Source organism: Elephantulus edwardii, unplaced genomic scaffold (assembly GCF_000299155.1).
Source record: "Elephantulus edwardii isolate Elephantulus edwardi_28Jun2011 unplaced genomic scaffold, EleEdw1.0 scaffold00259, whole genome shotgun sequence".
NCBI classification, from domain to species: Eukaryota; Metazoa; Chordata; class Mammalia; order Macroscelidea; family Macroscelididae; genus Elephantulus; species Elephantulus edwardii.
Genome location: NW_006400009.1, coordinates 3,089,984 through 3,112,635, shown reverse-complemented (window position 1 = coordinate 3,112,635; position 22,652 = coordinate 3,089,984). Strand labels below are relative to the sequence as shown.

The window sequence follows — 22,652 nt, the reverse complement described above, 5'->3', positions numbered from 1 at the left end:
TCTTTCTCTCATGAAGCTGCTGGTGGATTTGAATGACCACAGAAGGCACTGTGTTTGGGTCATCAGTACAACTCCCTATGGACTATGCGTATTTAGTCATTTAATAGTTTGTTGAGAACCTTCTGCTACTGCTAGACACAGGGAAGCAAATGTGGATAAGATAGACATAGTTGTGGTCTACGTGAGGTTTATGTCCTAGAAATTTGGTCCTTGGTTCTGAAATGTTGGTTCCACTTCCAAATCTCCAGGGAAGCTTTTTCCAAATTGCTGACTGGTGTCTCTGGGAGTGAGCCCATGGACTCTGTGTTTCTAGAAGCTCCCCAGTTGTGAGACACAACTGGCCCATTGAACGGCCTCTGCAAACTGATGGTCCAGCTCTTCCACTTGGAAAGACTGAGACAAGAAAGTGGAGGGATCATGTAGTGGCTGAGTTGTAGAGGCAGAGGAGCTTCTGTTTCTAGGAAATTCTTATTAAAGGCTTTTGAAAGATTATTTTAAATGATGTACCTCTCAAACTCTGCACAGGCTGGCCAGCATCCAGAGGGGTCTGATATCCACTCTGCAGTCTTGGATGGGAGCAGGTGGGCAGAGAACAAGAGCAGCTTAAAAGGCAGGCAGGGTGATCTTGTCATCCTAATTTCAGCAGAACTGCAGAGTACTGTTTTCAATTTTTTAAAAAACCCCTATTTTATTAAACTAATATAAGACTTAGAAGCAGGAGTGGCATCCACTTCCTAAACAATATGCCCCTGGAAACTCTGTGAACTTTGAGAGATGATAATTATAGAGAGGCTTCATCAGGTCTTTTGTTCATAGGGTCTCTATGAGTCATGCTTGACTCGACGGCAATCAACAACAACAACACAACAATAAAAGTAATACCACATTGTAAAGGAACTAGTCAAGAAGGAAAGAAAAAGCATATAATCTTACCATTCAGAAATTAGCATCTTCACTGTTTTTTTTCACTTCTTTTTTTAAAAAATTATGATTTTAATGAAGGCTTACAGAGAGGTTGGGTTTTCATTCATTTATTGTTGTATTATTTTCCTTCCTCTACTATTTTGGCGGGTGGACTTCTAACAACCCTTTGGTTTATATTTGCATATGATCTCTCTCTCCCCCCTCCCTCTCTCTTCCCCTCTCCCTCTCTTTCTCCCTCTCCCTCTCATAGCGACCCTATGTACAATAGCCCTCAACTCTGCTCTATCCTGTGCCAATCACACTGTCTCTGACACACCCATCCTGATCACCCCAGTCACTGAATCAATCCACCTCCTAGAGGGTCTTCCCCTTCTGCGCCGTCCGTCCACCCTCCCAAGCATGATGTTCCTCCACAAGTCCCTCCTTACACTATGTCCAAAGTATGTCAGATGAAACCCCAGAATTCTTGCCTCGAAGGAGTAGACTGGTTTAATCCTCTCCAGGATGAATCTGTTTGTTTTCTTGGTAGTCCATGGTACATTCAGTACTTTTCTCCAGCGCCACAGCTCAAAGGCATCAATTCTCCTTCTATCCTCCCTAGTCATTGTCCAACTCTCTGATGCATAACAAGTGATTGCAAAGACCATAGCCTGTATCAGACACACCTTAGTCTCCAGAGTGACACCATTGCTCTTCAGTACCTTGGAGAGGTACCTAACAGCAGACTTTCCCATCACAATACGTTTTTTGATTTCTTTCCTGGCTACTGTTGCCAAGAGTGTTGACCATGGAGCCAAGCAGACTAAAGTTGTTAACAATCTCAATCTCTTTACCATCCATCCTGATGCTGCCAATTAGTCCAGTGGTGAGAATCTTTGTCTTCTTGACATTGAGCCTCAATCCATACTGAAGGCTGCAGTCCTTGACCCTCTGCAGCAAGCATTTCACGTCCTCCTCAGTTTCAGCAAGCAGGGTTGTGTCATCTGCATAACGGAGATTGTTAATAGATCTTCCACCAATCCTGACGCCACACTTCTGCTCATAGAGCCAAGCCTTTCGGATAATCTGTTCTGCATACAGGTTGAAAAGGTATGGAGATAGGACACATCCCTGGCATATGCCTTTCCCAATTTTGAACCATGCAGTGTTTCCTTGCTCTGTTCTGACGACTGCCTCTTGGTCCAAGTATAGGTTTCGTATTAGCACAATTAAATGTTCTGGGATTCCCATTCTTCTCAGAGTCAGCCACAGTTTGTTATGATCCACACTGTCAAACGCCTTTGCATAGCCAATAAAACACAGATAGACATTCCTCTGGTATTCCCTGCTTTCAGCTAAGATCCATCTAACATCAGCTACAATATCTCTAGTACCACGACCCCTTCTAAACCCAGCCTGGACTTCTGGCAGTTCTCTGCTGATGTGTTGTTCCAGTTGTTTTTGGATAATCTTCAGTAGAATCTTGCTTGCATGTGAAATCAATGATATTGTTCTATAGTTTCCACATATGCCTTCAACAAAATGGATTGACACAATGACTACCACAATGACCTTAAGCAGGATAGAGATCATGAGAACGGTGCAGGATAGGAAAAGGTGCAGATCTCGTGTTCATAAGGTTGCTATGAGTTGTAGTTATTCTGTGGCATCTAACAACAACATATATAAATGAATGCATATGTATATTTGTATATTAACATATATATATATATATATATTTATGTATGTGTTTATATATGTAGATAAGTAAATTTTCTTAAACACACATAGGGTCATACCCACAGAGCTCGAGCTGGCTGCCTTCAAGTCTGGGTTTGTGGCAGAGCAGGATGTTGTGCAGAATGCTACTGGTGCCTTTTAAAAAAAGGCAGAGCAGGCAGAAGAGTTAGAGAGAGGCCTGCCTTTTGGCATGGCTGAGAAGAGGCCCGGATTGAAGAACTCTATTCTGAGTCTTTCCTCATCCTGAATACTAAGCTGTTATCAACTTGTAACTTCCCTAACAAAACCCATAACTGTTAAAAAATTATGAGGTCATATTTGCTGAATATTCTTCAACTTTTCAGATGGACATCTTCATGGAGTAGACAGGGTATAATTATATTTGTTTTACAGACGAGGAATCTGAGGTCCCCTTGATGGTTGATGGTGACCAGGGATGGACACTAGGTCTCCTGGTTTCTGATCACCACCTCCAGCCTGAAGCTGGGATTCTGTGCTCTGCTTTTCAGGGGTCGGAGTTCTCAGTGGCCAGCTGTATGCCACAGGAGGGCATGACGGGCCCCTGGTGAGGAAGAGTGTTGAAGTTTATGATCCTGGAACAAATACCTGGAAGCAGGTGGCAGATATGAACATGTGCCGACGAAATGCAGGTAATTGCTGCTCTCCCAATTTTTCTTTTGTAAGGCTGTGGTCCGCTTCTCCCTGCAGACCCTTTCCTGAAGAGAGGTTTTGGAGAGGGGCTCCCAGGGCCTGGTGCTGAGCTTCTAATCCAAGACAGAGCCTGCCCATTTGCTGTGTAAGCCTTCGATTGTTGGTTGTTTTGTTGTTGAGTGCTGTCAAGTTGGAACTGACTCCTAGCTGACCCTACAAGCAGGTTTTTAGAGGTGGTAAATCACATGAGAGGAGATAGGCCATCCTCCTGTGGAGCAGCTGGTGGATTCAGTTGGGGAAGGGAAAATCGTGAGACTCCAAAGCAAACTGCAAGCTCTCCTTAGATGGAGAGGGGATCTCTCCCCTCCCAGTGAAGAGTGATGCCTTCCTGTACTCCAACGAGCTCTTCTGGATGGCAGCTTTGCCCCCTGTAGCTGAGCATGGAGCTGTGGCCAGATAGTGACATTTCATTTGTCTCGTCTTAGTCAGTGGCCTTGCTCTGCGAACCTCTCACTTCCCTCTGAGGCCGGTTCCTTCATCTCAGGGGTAGCTGACCTTGATTAAATCTCTAGTGGAACCACATCCTGTACTCCCTCCTTTGCACTTCCTTACTTTCCTACTGTTTTCCTGTTTCCTTCATGTCTGGACAAGTGATAGGTCAGAGCTTAGGTTTTTATTTCTTGAGCCTAAAGATGAATTGACATGGAGACTGTGGCAACGAGATTGAGTATATCAGAGACGATGCAGACGGCTCAGGATAGTTTTTAGGAGTCACAGTTGTCTCAAGGGCACCTGACAAGAAGCAACAAATGGTTCAATGCTTAGTGTTTGATTGTTAATGGAAAGGTTGATGATTCGAATCCACCCATCCATTGATTCTGTGAGATAAAGAGCCAACAATCTCCTGCAAGGATTCCAGCCACTCAAACTCCTTGTGGCAATTGCCTTCTGTTCAGGCTTGACTCAGTGGCAACCAACAGTGATTTCCTTTTATAACTTCTATCATGGGCTGAGTCTTGTTTTGTTGTATCCCACTTTATACCTCCTTGTAGCAAAGTATTGATGCAGCCTAACTTCCTGGGTGAAGAAGGTGAACAGGGGACTTCTAGTCAGGCTCCTTCCTTTATGCTTCTAGTACCTGCTGGCTGAACCTATTTGTCACTGACTTGTCGGAAGTGTAAGCAGAGAGAAGGTTAATTTACGTGTTGCCTAAATCAGCCATGATGGAACCTGATGTTTGGCCTTAAGCCACATGAGTGAGGAATTACGGGACCCTCAAGACAGTTTCCAAGGCACCATGCTTGGTAAGGTGGAGGGTCGGCAGAAGAGAGGAAGATCCTCATCCAGGTGGGATGACACAGTGATGTCGCAGTGGGCTGATGCAGCAGTGGGCTTGATCATGATTGTGAGGATGGCACAGGATGGGACGGGGTCCATTCTACAGGTTGTGCTCAGCACAGCAATACCTAACAACAACAAGATAGTTGTATTCATTATAGTCCAATAGTTAATTGTAAATCTGTATCTATATCTCTGGTGGTCTAGTGGCAAGAAATTGCACTGCAATCCCAAAGGCACAGGGTTAGAGGCCACCAGCTTCTCCATGGTAGAAGGATAGACAGTCTTCTCCCATGAGATATATATATATATACCTTCACTGACAGATATTTCTATTTTTTTTAAATTTTATTTTATTTTATTATTATTTTGTGTACCGTCAAATCAGATCTGACTGGTACAGGAGGAGATTGTCCCTCCTTTCCCGGCAGAGCATCTGGTGGATTCGAACCATGCACCTCTGGAATTGCAGTGCAGCTTCTTGCCACTAGGCCACCAGAGCTCCCCTAGATATTTCTATTTTTTTATAATAAAAAGGATAAACTAATAAACTGCTGTTTTAGAACCTGCTTTTAAAAAATCCACTTTCTAATTCTTTATAAATTCATATCTTTTCACAACACTGTATCTTTTTACCTGATATTGGCATAACTGGCTATATCCTAATTCAAATACCTGATAACCATTTCCATTAATAAAGAATATAGGGCATGATGTGTTACATGTAGCACTGCTAACAGAAAGGTTGGCTGTCTGAACCCATCAGCTGCTCTGTGGGAGAAAGATAGACTTTCTCCTCCTATTAAGATTTCGATAGTTTCGATAACTTGATGGAAGCAAGGACTTGGTAGCAGTACACAGGTCCTTGCATTGTCTTCTTGTGTGACATAGGCTGGATGTGGGATCTGCATGCACTGTGGGGTGCATTTGAATAGAGAGGAATCCTGACCCAGTATTGGGTCATAGGAAACAAGGGAACACAGAACCATGTCAGAGGGGAATCCTCCTGGTTGGAGCAACAAGCTTGTTAGGAAGGGAGTCCCCCAGAGCCCAGGGTTTGCTCTGTGTGTCCTTCCACGGAGCAGACTCAGACCTGTGGATCAACACTATGCCGTGTGGCCACAAAGGGCAGAGAAGCAGCTCCAGGGGAATCCCGCTTTGTTTCTACCTGTACCTGTCCCTCTGAGTTCCTCGTGTAATGTTTGCTGTGACTTCTGTTGATTCCCAGGGGTCTGTGCGGTAAACGGGCTCCTGTATGTGGTTGGAGGCGATGATGGGTCCTGCAACTTGGCTTCGGTGGAATACTACAATCCAGTCACAGACAAGTGGACGCTGCTGCCGACCAACATGAGCACGGGCCGGAGCTATGCGGGTGAGTGTGCTTCATCTCTGCTCCTTCACCAGCAACCCTGAGGCTTTTAACACGTGGAGGGTGAAGGGGAGTAAGTCTTAACTTGAGGCTAAGCGCCTCTTCCAGGAGTGTCAGGTAACTGTCACGTACCCCCGACTCCTGTATTCTGCACTCACAACAGATGCTGATAATCAGAACTTGTTTCCCTACTTTTCTTAAATGTAGTCTTAGAGTTCATCTTGACCATTGACCCAGGGAATGATTTCCAACTGATCTGAGAGGTCGTAAGAGATTTTAGAATTTCATTGCCATTTTTGGTTTATTTACTGTCTCACTCTCTAGGTGGAATAAGATACAAGTCTCAAATCTTCCTTCCAGCAATTAAATTGGAAATTAAGTTAATTGGCTGAAACCTGCCTACACATAACACAAAATGAATACAAGATGATACATACACAGGTTCTAACAGAATACACTGTCTATGCTCTAGGACATACAGATAGGTGAGGACTGGAAGTCAGATGATGTTTCCTGTAGGGGATGTAACTCAATTAAACTTAGAGGGTAGGTTGCAATCACACCATAGCTGCCTTTTTGTTATACTCACTGTCTGTGCCACAGGGCAATGTGTTAGATCCAGTGTACTTGTGTATTTTCAGCAGTCCTGTACGTTGAGCAGATCTGTATCCTTCCATTTGACAGAAGATACAACTGAGGCTTAGGAGTTTATGTAACTTAAGATCACACGGCTAATACATGCAAATTCAAGATTCAAGTCCAGCAAAATGTTAGGGAATAGGATGTTCTAGCAAAAGGCTTGGAGGGAGAAGTAAGATATAAAGTGGATATGAAGGCTGCTACTTGAGTAATGTATATGCTGAGCTTGGTGAAGGAGAAGAAACCAAAGGAGGGAAGAGGAAGTGAGTCGCTCAGTGTTGTTGCTGCCAGAGTTGGGGCATTATACAAAGAGACAAGTGAACATATGCCCATGATGTAGCCATCTTCCCATCCCAGATTTTTCCAGAAATGGAGTTTTCATTATCACTGACTTTTATTTAGTAAGCATATTCCATGCCATCAGTATAAGAAGAAGACTAGGGGCCAAGTATAGAGGAGACTATTAATTGTTCATATGCAATTTCAAGTTGAAGGTAAAGAAAATTAAAACAAGTCACGAGAGCCAAAATATGCCTGCTGATATATCCTCCTAAGTTTAGAGGTGATCTCAAGAATAGGGTGATGTAAGCAAAAGTCATTAAACAGACAAGAAAAATCCAAAATGGATGTTACAAAAGACTCTTAACCTTGCTTTAGAATGTGGAGAAGCTAAAGTGAAAGAAAGAAATGATGAAGTCAGAGAGCTGAATAAAAGATTTCAAAAGATGCCTTAAGAAGACAAAGCAAAATATTAGAAGGGAATATGCAAAAACCTAGAGTTAAAAACCAAAAGAAAAGAACATACTTGACAAGCCTAAAGCATAAATAATTGAAAAAAAAAATAAAATTCAAGCCTTGAGTTGCAATCCTAAAGGAGTCTATGGACAAAATATTGAATGATGCAGCAAGGGTCAAAAGAAGATGGAACAAAAACACAGAGTCACTATACCAAAAAAGAATTGATTGATAATTGTCCATTTCAGAAAATAGCATGTGATCAAGAACCACTGGTACTGAAAGAAGTCCAAGCTAAACTGAAGGTATTGGCAAAAATATAAGGCTTCAGGAATTGACAGAATACCAACTGAGTTAAATTATCAATATTATTACTATCATATCCAAGTAAAATCTTGCTGAAGATAATTTTAAAATGATTAGAGCAATGCATAAACAAGAAACTACCGGAAATTTAATGTGGATTCAGAAGAGATTGTGGAACAAGGGATATTATTGTCAACATCAGGTAGGTCTTGGAAGCAGAGAATACCAGAAAGATGTTTATTTATATTTTATTCACTGTAAAAATGCATTTGACTATATGGATCTAAACAAATTCTGAGTAAAATTGAGGATGACAATTCCAGAACACTTAATTATACTCATGCAGGACCTGTATGTACACTAAGAAGCAGTCTTTTGAACAGAACGAGAGAAGAATGCATGGTTAAAAATCAGGAAATGTGTGTTACTAATGTTGTGTCTTTTCATCATACTTATTTAATCAGTATGTTGAGCAAATAATTCTGGAATATGGACTATATATGAAGAATAATATGACATCAAGATTAAAGCAAGATTCATTAAAAACCTATGATTTTCTCATTTAGAAGCAAGGGTGGTGAAATTTCATCTCACATTATTTTGACAATTGTCAAGAGAGGCCCTTGGGAAAAACCATCATGCTGAGTAAGGTGGAGGGTCAGAGAAGGAGTTATTGTTATGTGCACTGTGATTGCACTTCCTACAAGAATTATTTTTTCTTTTGATAGTCTTTGGGATATTCAGCACTCTTCTCCAACACTGTAATTTGAAGGCATCACTTGTTCTTTAGTCTTCCTTGTTCATTATTAAGTTACAGATGCATAGGAAGCAACTGAAAATACCATGGCTTACTTGGATCAGGTGCACTTTAATCTTCAAACTAACATCATTGCCCATTGGCACTTTGGAGAGGTTCTTGACAGTAAATTTCCGCTATGAAACATGTCTTTTGATGTCACCGTCCATTCGCAAGCAATGAATAGCAATACCTTGGTGGGGGTAAGCATGATGGAGACATACCAGTCCGGGAACCTTTCAGAGGGTTGATCCAGCTCAATTTTATTGAGGGCTGCAGCGCACTTATAGACAAGCAAGTAAACAGGAAGACAGGATAGGGTGGGCTTGCAGATGTGGGACATGTAGATTGGATAGGAGAACCTCAGCCTCATGCAGACCCCTCTCAGCTCAAAAGATGTGGCAGCCGTCTTTCCAGGTGGCAAACTCTCTCAAACTGGTATGGCCAAACACAGGAGAGCTTTCTCTATCCTGTATTAAAGGCCATTGGGAGGCTTGCACTTATCCGGAGCTTAGGCCATCTGTCCTGACCAGAGGCCCTCCCTTCCTCCCCAACATTCCCCAACATTTTGATTTCTTGACTGCTGTTACAATGGCAAAATAACTAAATCCCACCCCTCAAAAAAAAAAAAACCCAACAACCCTCAAAACGCAAATCTATGATATGTAGATGGAGCAACCTAACTTTATGAAATCAAAGATTTGAAGCATTTACTGATTTACTACAGCCTGCAGTATGGATTACATCTCAGCATGAAGAAATCAGATTCTCACAACTGGACCAATAAGCAACATCATGATAGATGGAGAAAAGCTTGAAGCCAGCAATGATTTCTCTTTGGACATATAATTAATGCTCATGGTAATGTTGTTGTTAGGTGCCTATGAGTTGAGTCCAACTCATAATGACCCTATGAACAACAGATCTGAATCCTGTCCTATCCTGTGCCATCCTCACACTTTCTTACACATTAGAGCCCATTGCAGCAGTTGCCATGTTAATCCACCTGGTCGAGGGTCTTCCTCTACTCTGATCCTCTGCTTTTCTGATAGTAATGTTGTTATTATGTGTTGTTGAGTTGCTTATGATTCATGGTGATCCTATGTACAAAAGCTCTGAACCATGCTCTATCCTGCGCTAATCTCATTGTCTCTGATATACCTATCCCCTGTACCCCAGCTACTGTGTCAGTCTGTCTCATCCAGGGTCTTCCTCTTGTATGCTGTCCCTCTACCATTCTGAGCATGATATCCTTCTCCAATGACGTACCCAAAGTATGTGAGACAGAGCTTCAAAATTCTAGCCTGTAGAGAGAAACTTGGTTTCACCTCTCCAAGACAGACCTCTTTGTTCTCTTGGCAGTCTATGGTATGTTTAACACTCTTCTCCAGCACCAGAACTCAAAGGGATCAATCAATTCTTCTGTTATCCTTTGTCATTGTCCAGCTCTCTAATGCACAGCAAGTAATTGTAAAGACCATGGCCTGAATCAGGCGTACTTTAGTCTCTAGACTGACATCCTTGCTTCTCAGTACTCTAGAGAGGTCCCTGACCACAGATTTTCCCCGTGCAATTCTCATGGTAATAGCAGTCAAGAAATCAAAAGACATGTTTCATTGGGCAAATTTGCGATCAAGGTCTTCTTTAGAGACCTAAAACCCAAGGAAGTTGGTTTAAAGACTAAGATGCACCTGACTCAAGCCATGGTAGGTATTTGTAATCATATCTTGTGCATGTGAAGATTGCTAAGCTAATACGGAAGATTGAATAAAAAATGTTGCCTTAGAATGGTGGTGTTGGCAAAGAGTATTCAATATACTATGGACTCCTGAAAGAACAACAATCCTATCTTGGAAGAAGTGCAGCCAGAATGTGCCTGAGAAGCGAGAATGGAGAGAGTTCCATTTACATTTGGGTGTGTTATCAGGAGGGACTAGGCTTAGGAGAAAAACCGCCGTGTCTGGTAAAGTAGTGGGTCAAGAAAAAAAAGAGGAAGATGAGATGGATTGACACAGTGATTGGGACAATGGACTCAAATATACCAAAGATTGTGAGGGTGGCCCAAGACCTAGCAGTGTTTCCTTCTGCTATCAGTGGTATCTAAAGACAATCTCCTTTACTACAGATCGCAGCTCTTGTGATGCGCTGCTTAGTCATACTTTCCATTAGGAAGGAGTCTTTCCATGTTGTTTCGATTATAGTGTGAAAGAAGATGAGCATCCTGCACTTAGGAGAGGGAGTTGGGGGGTCACAGTCTTTCAACACAAAGCTTCAATTGTTATGAATTATTTTTTTCCCTCTCATTCAAGAATTTTCACACCTCCTCATATTTTTTATTGAGTCAGTGTGGGGAAAAAATTGTGGCATTTTGGTGCTGGAGTGGTTCTATTCTCAGAGTTAATTATTAAAACCAGTCTTATAATTTTCTTTTCAAAACTGCAGTTGGAAGGGCAGGATATTTTGTAAGTTGAAGCTTAATGAGAGGGGAAGGTTTAAGTGTAAGTGGTTAGAATTTCACACATGTGCTGAATATTTAAGCCCATGTCTTCTTCGTCTGCCCACCCTGAGGAAAAGGTAGACAGGGAATGATCAAGTGCACAATTCTGTCTTCAGACCCTTTGACTGAGTGATTTGTTTGTATCTGCCTCCTGGATAGAATAAGATACAGGTCTTCTTTTCAGAAATTAAATTTCTGGACAAACCCTTATTTATTAGAGCATTATAGAAGTACTTAATGTCAGGCGTGGAAAAAAATGAAATAAACTGTATACTGTCTGTGTGCATTTATGGTGAAAGTATTTTTAATGTTGGGAGAAAATGTTTGTGACATACTGTTATTATATTAAAAGAGGAGGATGTAAAATTGTACATACTGTGCGAGCTGAGTCGTCTTGTCCTGTGAAGCAGTAGAGTAGTAAATGCTTGAGGATCTGGGTTATGGAGACAGATCTGAATTTTAATTCCCACCTTGCCACTAATCCTGAGACATTAGACAAGGTATTCACTATTATTGAACCTCTGTCTTCTCATCTTTAAAATGGGAATAAAATAACACCAAGTCTCTGAGGGCTGAAACAGAAATGCAGTAATATGTGTGTTCAGCACAGTGATGGCTGGCATGTAGAAATCAGTTAATGATCATGATTCTTATTAATCAATTGTCACTGACTCACGGAGACCCCATCAGATGTGTGCCAGAGTGAAGCTGTACTCCATAGTCTTTTCAAATGCTGGAATTTTTTGCAGCCTTTCTTCCAAGGTGCTTCTGGGTAGACTCAGATGTCCAACTTTCTGGTTAACAGCTGAATGTGTGAACCATTTGCATCACCCAGGGACTGCAAGTTATTAAAGGCAGAAAACATGCCAAAAAGATGATGTGTATGACAGGCGTAGTGTTTTCTTTGTGCTCATTTGTATATTCTATATTTACATAATGAGAATATATTGTTTTCATAATGTAAAAAAAGAAGTTTCTATTTTAAAAAAGCACTGTAGGAAGCTGCTTTACTGGGGAAAGCGGGAAACTATCTATGAAAGAAGAGCCTGAGGGACAGGCAGAATACTTACAAAGTCAGATAACACGGCTGGGATTGAGGATGTAAGTTTTATCTTTATCTAAACTGTGTGTCTGGACCGTTATGCAGAATTTAGCACAGAGTAGGTGTCTCAGTAGAATCTCTCTGCAAGTGGGGTATCCTGTGATTCTGGTAGTAATGTTTTCTCAGTTTCCTTTCCATAGTAGGTATATCTTAAGGAATAAGGCTTCAGCCACCTCCTTACCTGTGGACACACCATGAATTAGGATTTGTTGGTTCAGCCTTGCTGTTCATAGGGCCATTATGCGTGGTAGTTGACTTGACAGCGTATAACAACATAGGGTTTCCAAGGATGTAAATCTTTCTGGGAACAGGCTGTCTCATCTTTTTCACATGGAGTGGACCATGGGTTCAAATTGTGAATCTTTTGCTTAGTAGTTCAATTCTTAACCCACTGCACCACCAAACCTATAAATCAACCAAATCAGTCCTTTTGAGTTGATTTCAATTCATAATGACCCTCCATCAGTTTTCCAAGTCTAAATCTTTACTGTTCTTCTTTCTCCCAGGGAGCTGCTGTTAACTTTAAATGGTGGAGGCGCGTTGCCTTTTGATTATCAATTCAACATACAGTGAGCTATCTCACATAAGCTGGAAGGAGAATAGAGTTGCAGCAAATTTGCATTTACCATCTCACTGGCCAGAACTAGGTCACGTGGCTGGCTGTAGCTGCAGGGGAGTCTTGAATACTGAGCCTCTAACTTGCTGGCTTGCAAGAATGTTTTTGTTATTATTGTTGTGTGCCTTCAAGTTGGAACCCTCTGGTGGGTTTTCTAAGGCTGTAAATTGCATGGAAGGAAGATTTCCCATTTTTCTGTTGTTGAGGATACAAAGTGAAAAGGGTGTTGGTCAAATCAACCTACACTCTCTGTCACATGACCTCAGTTCATTACAGTGAAAATTATAGGGTCGTCCCTAGGATTTTCAAAGTTGGGTACTGACGTTGATTCACCCTGGTTAAAAGAGTAACACACATGTGTCTAGAATATCTAGATAGTTTACTGAAGTATTAAATTTGGCACTAGAGGGATCCTTCAGTCAGTTGACAATAAGTTAATATGAGAGCTGAGGTCTAGATGTGAGTGGGCTTACTTGAAACCACATGAAGGTTGATGATGACAGAGCTGGAATTGAAATGAAGTTCTGTGTCTATGAATTCACTTCATCCTTCTTTTCAGTTCATTCTGATGTCTTCTAACAGTCAACATGAATAACTCACCACCTTTCTTAAAGGGGCAGACATTTAGAGCTCTGCAACTGCTTCCGGTGAGAGTGGTGAGCATTGCTGGACTTGAGTGCTGGACTTGGGAACAAGAGTCAGAACGGCACTAGATGAGGCTGCACTGTGATGTGACATGAGACTGTTGTCTCTAGTATTTGAGAGGTCATGCTTGTTGATCCAAATCCCTTGTTGGGACTTACATGTAAGTGTGGAAAATAGCCAGCTGCTAGCAGCCTGAGTCCACAGCACTACTTTTCTTAGCTATGGTGGTGCTCCTGATGACAAGTCCAAAGCCAGTGAGACAGCCTCACTACCCTTGCCTCTATGGAGTGCCCTGGTTACCCTTCTTCCAAGACAAATTCATTTGTCCTTTTTGGGATATCCAGTACTCTTTTCCAAGACCACAGTTCAATGACAGTGATTTATTCTACAGTCATCTTTGGAAAAAGTAATCATGCCGGGAAACGTCTGTGAAAGAGAGGAAGACCTTCAGCGAGGTGGGTTGACACAGTCACAGTGACAATGAGCATGGCTGAGACTGTGAGGATGGCTCAGGATAGGGCACAATTCCCATCGATGGTTCACAGGGTTCCTTTGAGTCATAGTTGACTCAGTGGCAACTAACAATAGCCACAATGGTGGTGTAGTCCATAAGAATTGCAATGCTAACTCAAAGACTTCATGCCTCTGGTGATGTGAGGTCACCAGCTGTTTGTGGGACGGTTGGCTCCCCTGCCATTGTGACTTACAGCCCGAGAACCTGATGGAGAGTTGTGAGAGCCAGAGCTGACTATGACAGTGAGTTGGATGACAGAATGCTTCGGATTCACACACTCACTGGGCCTCTGAGTAACTGCAGAAACTAAGATAATAACTTTCTCTTCTTTTCATCTCAGGTGTTGCTGTGATTCACAAGCCTTTGTGACCCAAACTCCCACTGCCAGGAGGTGGAGGAAGAGAGGGGGGTGCTGCCTATGACTCACAACAGCGTGGGACCATGATGACAGAATTCTACTCTCTGGGAGAGTTTGTGGTGGTGTGAGGACCACCCTCCTCTGCCCTGGCTGAGTGCCTCTGCAGTGTGAATGCTGTCAGTGACTCACCTCCTGTTCCCCTGAGGTGCTTTGGCCTCTACCTTGAGCAGTGGGCTTCCTGACAATCCCAGGCAGCACCTCTGGGCTTTTGTGTGTGTTTCTACAGGGAAAACAGAACCTGGACCGTGTGTGTGTGTGTGTGTGTGTGTGTGTGACACTAAGTAGGAGTTGGTGTGTGTGATTGTCTACTGGATTTCTCTACTACTGAACTGATCCTTCACTCTGCTAAAAATCGAATCACAGAACAGAAACCTCTTTTTTGGATTTGGCTCCTGGGGACCCCGAGACTACTAAAGCTGCTGTCTTCTGGAGGCCCATTTGGACACACTGCGAAGGTCCAGAAGTAACCAGCACGAAGAGCAGTGTATATTACTTGACTACTGAAACTCTTTATCTGCAGAAGAGTTGAACAATCTCAAAGCGGCACCTCTGCTCTGTGCTAGAAATGGTGAACAAGCGGGCTCCAGTGCTCCCCTGCCGGTGCTCCTCCCCGGGCTCCTCCCCAGGCTCCTCCAGGAAGCAGGTGACGTAGGCCCAGCTGGAGTCTGGGCCAGGCTTGGGAGATTTTATGTCTTCTCGTGGGAAGACAAACCTTTCAAAGAAGTCCTGGGTAACATACTGGAGAAAAAGAAATAGACAAGATCAAAATAAAGCAAAAAACAACCAGAGTTGTACGGAAGAGGTCCCTGCCCATAATGGCCTTAAGAAAGAGATTCTACTTCTGGACTTGCCCAGTTTAGGGTGGCCACTGTTTGAACTTGTTACCCAGGCTTAATTACTCATAGCATTCATTTCATTCTCCAAGGTGTTCATGTTTGAAGGATAAAGAAAAGGTTACTTTACCTCCAAGCCCAAAGATAGGCATATCCTTGCTTCAAATGGGGTCACGGCAGTTAGAGGAATCTGGATGACTTTAAATACTGGCTGGGGTTGACCCTTGGCTCTTTGTGAGGATGGCCCAGTCTGTCTGATGTCCTTGTCTTTCTTGCCTTCTGCCTCTGCCTAAGGGCCTATATAGCCTCCCCTCAACCCTCAGGACCACCCTCTACTCCTCCTGTCCCCTGTAAGGAGGGGATGGCCAGGGGCCCTGGATGTGTAATTTCTCTTAGGGATACTTATTTAAAATATATGAGAAGCTTAGGAAGAATTTGCTAATTCACAGGTAAAAACTATTAATGATAGAACTTCCAAGTGTCTGGAAAAGGAGGGATTTGAGGATACATTGGAGTCATTTGCATTTTATAAAAAAGAACCTTAAAGCTGTGCTCCTCCTAAAAGTAGCAAGTGGCTGATGTTGGAACTTCAGGCATGGGGAAGGGGAAGTCTTGTATCTGAATAACGGTCTTACACCCTGGAGGCTCCTTTAACTCTCTAATCACAAGATCAGCCTCCAGGAAGCTGAGGAGCAGCTGTGTAGATCCCAGTGCTGGGCTTCCAGTACAGCTAGGCTGCTCTGAAGCTGATGCTTTCAGGACAGTGGCGTCCATCTTCTTGTCTGAAACAATAACTCTCGTCTTTGGCTAGTTGGCTCATTTGTGTATTTACTGTCTATTTATTGTGTGCTAAAATCTTCAGAAGAGAAAACTTCTGATGTTGAGCAGATGCTACTTCAGAGAGACATTTGGAAAGCTCCAAAGTACCCAGGAGTTTTAGCAGCTTAGGGAAGTGGTCCCAAAATTCCCCTTTGGTGGGCCAAGAGAAAAGGTTTCCAAAGGAAACCCTACCTGCTTTTAATTGGAACTCTGGTCTTTTTCCTGTGGTGGAAAATACTGTTTTTTGGAGCTCTTCTGGCTCTAAATTGGATGGAGTGAGCTCATGATCCCAAATATCCCTGGGACTTTGTGTGTGGTGGGAGGCTGGCATTTGATGTATGCTATTTACACAAACTTCTGATTTGTGATAAAAGGTGAATTCTCCTTCCCAACTCACACCACCTAGAAGCTGGACCTTCAAGTTTATAAGAAGGGTGTTATTTTTTGTGAGACATCTTCCCAGAAAGGGTCCCTTTTCCATGAAAGCCAACCAGCTAATTTTATGTCCCCCCACCTAATTTTATCTCTCCCACCCCACCCTTTAAGAGCTTTGCTATTGGTTCCACCTCTTGTCTGCCCCCCAGGAAGCACAGCCCCTTTCAGCAGTACTTTGACCATTTCATCCTTGTGCCATTTTTCTCAGGGGACTAGAACACTGGTACGTTGTCGCCAAAACCCAATCTGCCCTGGCTGCCCAAGGATGCCATCCCAAACTGCTGTCTGTTTATCACTAGGTACGACTCTCTCTGCAAGCAGTGCCGACTTCTTTTCAAGCCTCTGTTGGTCACCTGGAGGTGAGGAGCCCCCTTCTCCACAACGAGGGGAGCTGCAGCTGCTTGTGAATGCAGCCTTGTCAGCAGTGTGCCTGGAAGTCTGATTGCAGTGATGAAATGGAATTGAGGCCCAAGGTTAGAAGCGACTTAAGACACCAATTGGATACTGATTTGGAAAACGTTGAAGTCAGACTCTGAATTCCAAAGTTATTTCTCATCAGTGCCCATCTCTATCTAAAAAAGTTGCAGTATTATGCAAATGAAAGTGACCTCATTTTCTGCTATGCAATAAGAATGCTTAATTCTATTTCATGACAAACCAGTTGCAGTGTCCCCAGGAAGCTTTTTTTTTTTTTTTTGAGCTATCTTACTTTGATATTTGTTGTGTCATGTCTGTATATTTCTGAGCCAGATCCTTTCAAAGATTGCCTTTTTATGAAATTGAAGCTATAGCTTTCAGGCTACAATTTTAATGTAGATATTTTTATAAGATAATTTTTTTCAGGATTTTTGAATCGCTTTTTATTGTCTGTGATGATGAAATGTTAGATTCAACATGTCACTCCCTCTCAAACGTAGCCCATCCCTGTCACGCCTTTGCCTTTTTTGGTCACCCTCCAAAACCTGAATTTTCAGTAGCTCCAGATGGATAAGCCTCTTCTTTCTTAAACTATATTCAAGGGAGACTGCGAAATTTAAAAACGTAACTGACTGGTGATTCTTAGAATTCCTCGGGCTAAGTGTTAATGAAGCTTGACTCGGTACTTGTCCTTGTGTATCACTGGTCTAGGGCTGCTGTGAGTTGGAATCTGCTCAGCGGCACAGAGCTGCACCTTTGGTGTCTGCTTTCTGTGGAGATGAGGCTGGCCTCGCCTATCTCCTGGGGATCGTTACTGTCCGGTGCTCAGCCTGGCAGAGGGAGGTGTGGAGAAGCCGCAGAGAAAGGCCTGTCCTCACAGGCTCACACTCTGCCGTTTCCTAGGTCCAGTTGAACTTCCACATTCTCTTGCATCCCCTCATTCATTAGAAACTTCCAGCAGCAAGGCCTTTGCTACGGAATGATGTCTTTTTTTGAAGCATCTTGTCTCTGAACTCTAAAAGAGGAGTCAATCCACACTATTCCCATTACGAATGTCTTCAGTATGTGTTTTGCAGTTGTTCCCACTAAAATACAACTTACTTGCCTCTTGAGCTGTATCCTGAACCTAGGTTCTATTTTGTGCATTTATCTTCCATTGACATCCTTTTATAAAAATTATTGTTTTAATCACTGGGACAGGTGCCATTTCAAATAGCCTCTGTGCTCCTCATTTGCCCCCCACTCCACCCCCCCACCCCGTGGAGCACGTTGAGAGGGTGAGCAAACTCGTGTTACAGTTAGTGGGAGTTTTCAAGGCTCTGTTAGCCTGGAGGAGCCAGGAGGTTGGGATGTCTTTTTTTTAATACAATTTTTACGTGTTTGCACTATGTAGCCCCTCGTGTTCAGCTCTCCTGTGTATCTACTGCCCAAGCAGGAGAGCTGGCAGCACGCCCGGCATTTGGGAACGGAAGAGGTTCCTTCCACAGTGGACCATCGCAACCTCACAGCCTCTGTGCCACCTTGTCACGGGGCTCAGTGACCCGTGGGTCAGCATCAGCCAAGTCAGGAATGCAAGGAATTGTGGCATTTGGAGAAACAAATTGCCCTAGTGCTATATTCTTGCCTTTGGCTATGAGATGATAAATTATTTCCCCCCTTTCAGTGGCAATAAAAGACCCTTGTTGGACATTGTGTTTATTTTGTACAGTTTTAATTTGTATATGATGTGTAGAATACTTTCTTTGAAAGAAAACGCAAGACACTGAATGTGTATGTCTGTGTGGGTGTTCTGTCCCTGTGATTGCCCACAGGCAGTCAGACTTGGGGCCCAACACCCCGTGCATCCTATCACCCAGGTAAGGCCCTTGATCCGTTGTCTCCTGCATGGACAATAGGGAATGTATGTCTTTTAAAAGGACACTTGTCACATGCTTGATCAATTACAGTGAGAGCTGAAGAAACACTTCCTCAGATGTGTTCTTTTAACAGAAATCATGTTCTAGTTTCCCATACTTTATGTTACTTTACTTTTAATAAAAGCTGAACTGTGCAAACCTTTCTCAGTATTTCATTTTCACAAGTCAGCCTTTCTACTGTGCATCAGACATAAAAAGGATAGACTTACTCTGCATGTCTTCAGATTTAAATTTTTTCTCTTTAAGATTTATTGAAGAGGATCCCATTTCCTCTGTTCTCTGTCACCTGGCCTGAGCACAGTCCAGACACACAAAGGCCACCTTCATGGGGCAGAGAGAGAACAGTCCCTCTAATAGATGATAGGTGCTTGGACAACTGCCAGGCGATGGAGAATAACCTGTGTTGTTAGGGTGGATGTGCTCATCTTAGGTACGAGGAGGAGAACTCAAGGATCCAGCTGTTTATAATATGCACTGGCTCTTAAAAAAGTCTATCATATGCACCCATGTTCATACCAGCATTATTCACCATCATAAGAACATGGAAATAGTCCAGATGTCCAACCACAATAGAATGGATTGAGAAATTATGGTACATTCACACAATGGAATACTGTGCAGAATGCAGGAGTAATGATTTTGTAAATTACTACCTAACGTGGGAGGGCCTGGAGGACATTATGTTGAATGAACTAACTCAGTCTCATAAGGATAAATATTGTATAAAACCATTGTTGTAGAATGAATATGAGCATCCAAGGGGGAGGGGAGGGTGGAAGCAGAGGAATGAGGATGTAGGGGGATCATGGAGTTGTACAATTTGGGGATGTGCGGAAAAAGAAGGTCTATAATAAGGCCTAGAGATTTTATAAATAGTTATGTTTTGATTATTTAAACAACTAATTGTTAATTACATTTTATTAAATATGTACACAGTATCAACACATGAAATAATAGTGCTAGGTAACATTTATTGAGTGGGGACTGGGGATGACTTATCTGAGTGCTTCCTTTTTTATTTTATTTTATTTTATTTTTTTTGTTGTTGTTGTGTACCCTCGAATCAGATCTGACTGGCACAAGAAGAGATTTGCCCCTTTTTCTCCAGCAGAGCATCTGGTGGATTTGAACCACATGCCTTCGGGATTGCAACACAGCTTCTTCCTCCTAGGCCACCAGGGCTACATGAGTGCTTTCTTTTATATCAAGGAAGCTGGACTGGTATAGCCCATGGAGAGTAGGCTACTAATCCAATGGTGGTGCCTCTCTAACTGTTCAAATCCACCAGCAGTTCCATGGGAGAGAGATAGACAATTTCCTTGGAGTTTGTTCTTATATTTAATTGATATTTTAATGAACGTTTGTACAGAACTTGCATTTCCATTCATTCATTTTTGCATGTTTTCCTCCCTGCCCACTTGCATCCCAGTTCTTTTTTCTTTTTGAAAAAAAATTCCTTCATTGTTGTACAATCCCCCACCATCCAGTATACATTACTATGCAGCTCTTATTCTGGACTATTGTCATGCATATAATACCTAATGATATATTCCTTTCAAGCAGTTCTATTCCTCATCTATTTCAATGCAGTGTACGTTATTCATCCTCTCTTTTCTTAGTTTTCCCCCAACCCCCATGTTAGTCTTATTTTATAACAGTGGAATTATCCAGTATTTGTTTTTTTGTGACTGAGATATTTTACCCACCATAATGTCCTCCAGGGCCACCAATTTTGTATAATATTTCACAAGTTCTTTGTTTTTTAGTGCTGCATAATATTCCATTGTGTGCATATACCATGGCTTCTCTATCCATCATTTGTTGATAGGCACTTGGGTTGCTTCCATCTCTTTGCTATTGTGACCAATGCAGCAACAAGCATGGGTGTGTGCATATATCTGTTTGTGTGGCAGTTCTTATTTCTTTAGGCTATATTCCCATTAGTGGAATTGCTCGGTCAAATGGTATTTCTATATCTAACCTTTTGAGAAAATTCCATACTGCCTTCCATAGTGGTTGTACCATTTTACACTCCTACCAACAGTGAATAAGGGTTCCAGTTTTTCCACAACCTCACCAACATTTGTTGTTTGCTGTTCTGTTAAATTTTGCTATTCTTAGGTGAGATATCTCATAGTTGCTTTGATTTGCATCTCTCTTAGAACTAGGGATTTTGAACATTTCTTCATGTGTTTGTTTGCCATCTGAATGTCTTCTTTGGTGAAGTGTCTGTTCATCTCCTGTGCCCATTTTTAAATTGGGTTGCTTACCTTTATCTTCTTGTGGTGTGAAAATATTCTATAAATTCTAGATATAAGTCCCCTATCAGACATGTCTTTACCAAATATTTTTCCCCAGTCGGGACCTTTCCTTTTAATCTTGTTGGAGAAGTTTTTGGATGTGCGTAGGGATTTGATTCTTACTTACAAGGTCCCATTCATCTATTTTATCCTCTCCTGGTTGTAGATTATTGAGGACAATTGGAAGATTGTTTATGTTGTGGATTAGGGCTTCAAGAGTTCTTCCAAGCTTTTCTCTGATGAAGTTTAATAGTCCTTTGTTTTAGTCCTGGGTCCTTGATCCACTTTGAGTTGGTTTTTGTGTATGATGTAAAGTGTGGGCCTTGCTTAAGTTTCCTGAAGATAGTTTTCCAATTCTACCAACACCATTTGTTAAAAAGGCTGCCATTTCCCCAGTTAACTGATTTCATATCCTTGTCCAAAATCAGTTGACCGTAGGTAGACGGGCTGATTTTTGGGTTCTCAATTCTATTTCATTGATCTATTTGTCTGTCATTGTACCAGTACCATGCTGTCTTAAACACCATGGCAGTGTAGTAGGATGTGAAATCAGGGAGTGAGATGCCTCCCACCTTATTTCTCTTTTTCAGGAGTGTTTTGCTTTCGGGGTCTCTTTCCATTCTAGATGAAATTGGAAATTGCCTTTTCCATCTTACTGAAGAATGGAATTGGTATTTGTACTGGAATTGCATTGAACTTGTAGATTGCCTTTGGTAGAATTGTCATTTTCACAATATTGAGTCTTCCTAACCAAGAGCAAGTTTGTTTTCATATTTCTACTTTCCCTATATCAACATGAGCGTGACAAGGAGTTGCACTGCCATAGGGTCACTATCAGTTGTAGTCAACTGCAACTAACAAAACAGCCACTTTAATTTAAAAACGTCTCATTTTTCTGCATTATGCGGTATATTCCCTATGTTGACTGAACTCCCCTGAGATGCCCCATCTTTCTGCCCAGGCAGGGTCCTCATGATACTCTAGGATCAGGGATCATGGGAGGAGCATCTTGGCTGAGATTCCAGACGTTGTCGTGTCCAGTTCCCTAAGTGTACGGAAGAGGAGATGAGGTCCTGGAGGGAAGTAGGTTGCTGTTGTTCATGGATCTTCTAAGTGACCCTAAAGATCACCAGGCAACTTAAAAGCCAGAGACGGCCAGGAGAGCTCCCTCATAGTTTTGTTTCTGCCCAAGTGTAGGTTCCGGGGCTCTGGCTTGCTCGCACTTGGGATTGATCTGGGGATGAAAAAACTGTCAAGACAGGCTCAGAGGTCACAGTCCTTTCTGTGATGGAGGTTTGGGAGGACACAGAAAAGGGATGGTGTTGTCACTCTAGTTTTGAAGGATGTTCAAAGCTCCCAAAGCCACTAGAGGCCTCCACTGCCCTTTCCACATGGAGATGCCACCACGGGCTGAGGTGGGGAGGCAACCTTGTCCGTGGGTGTCTCTTTTCTTCTCTGGGGCACTTCTTTGTCTTTAAAATAAGAGTTCTTCACCTATTCCAGTTTTGTTGTTGTTGTTGTTATGTGCCATTGAGTCGTTTGCGACTCATAGCGACCCTATGTACAACAGCTCTAAACTCCGCTCTGTCCTGTGCCAATTGCACTGTCTCTGACACACCCATCCCAATTATACCAGTCACTGAATCAATCCACCTCATAGAGG

General features: G+C 42.5%; 1 protein-coding gene and 1 pseudogene across 1 annotated transcript in view; one reads left to right on the top strand and one right to left on the bottom strand.

Moving 5' to 3' along the window:
• KLHL3 (kelch-like family member 3) overlaps positions 1-14,220 on the top strand; it is a 177,903-nt gene extending 163,683 nt beyond the window's left edge. The window contains exons 13-15 of the mRNA XM_006899495.1: positions 3,153-3,293; positions 5,861-6,004; positions 14,192-14,220. Coding sequence (XP_006899557.1) covers positions 3,153-3,293; positions 5,861-6,004; positions 14,192-14,220 — 314 coding nt within the window. The remainder of the gene's footprint in view (positions 1-3,152; positions 3,294-5,860; positions 6,005-14,191) is intronic.
• Positions 14,221-14,779: 559 nt separating this feature from the next.
• The window catches only part of LOC102863059, a 64,481-nt pseudogene continuing 56,608 nt past the window's right edge, over positions 14,780-22,652 (bottom strand).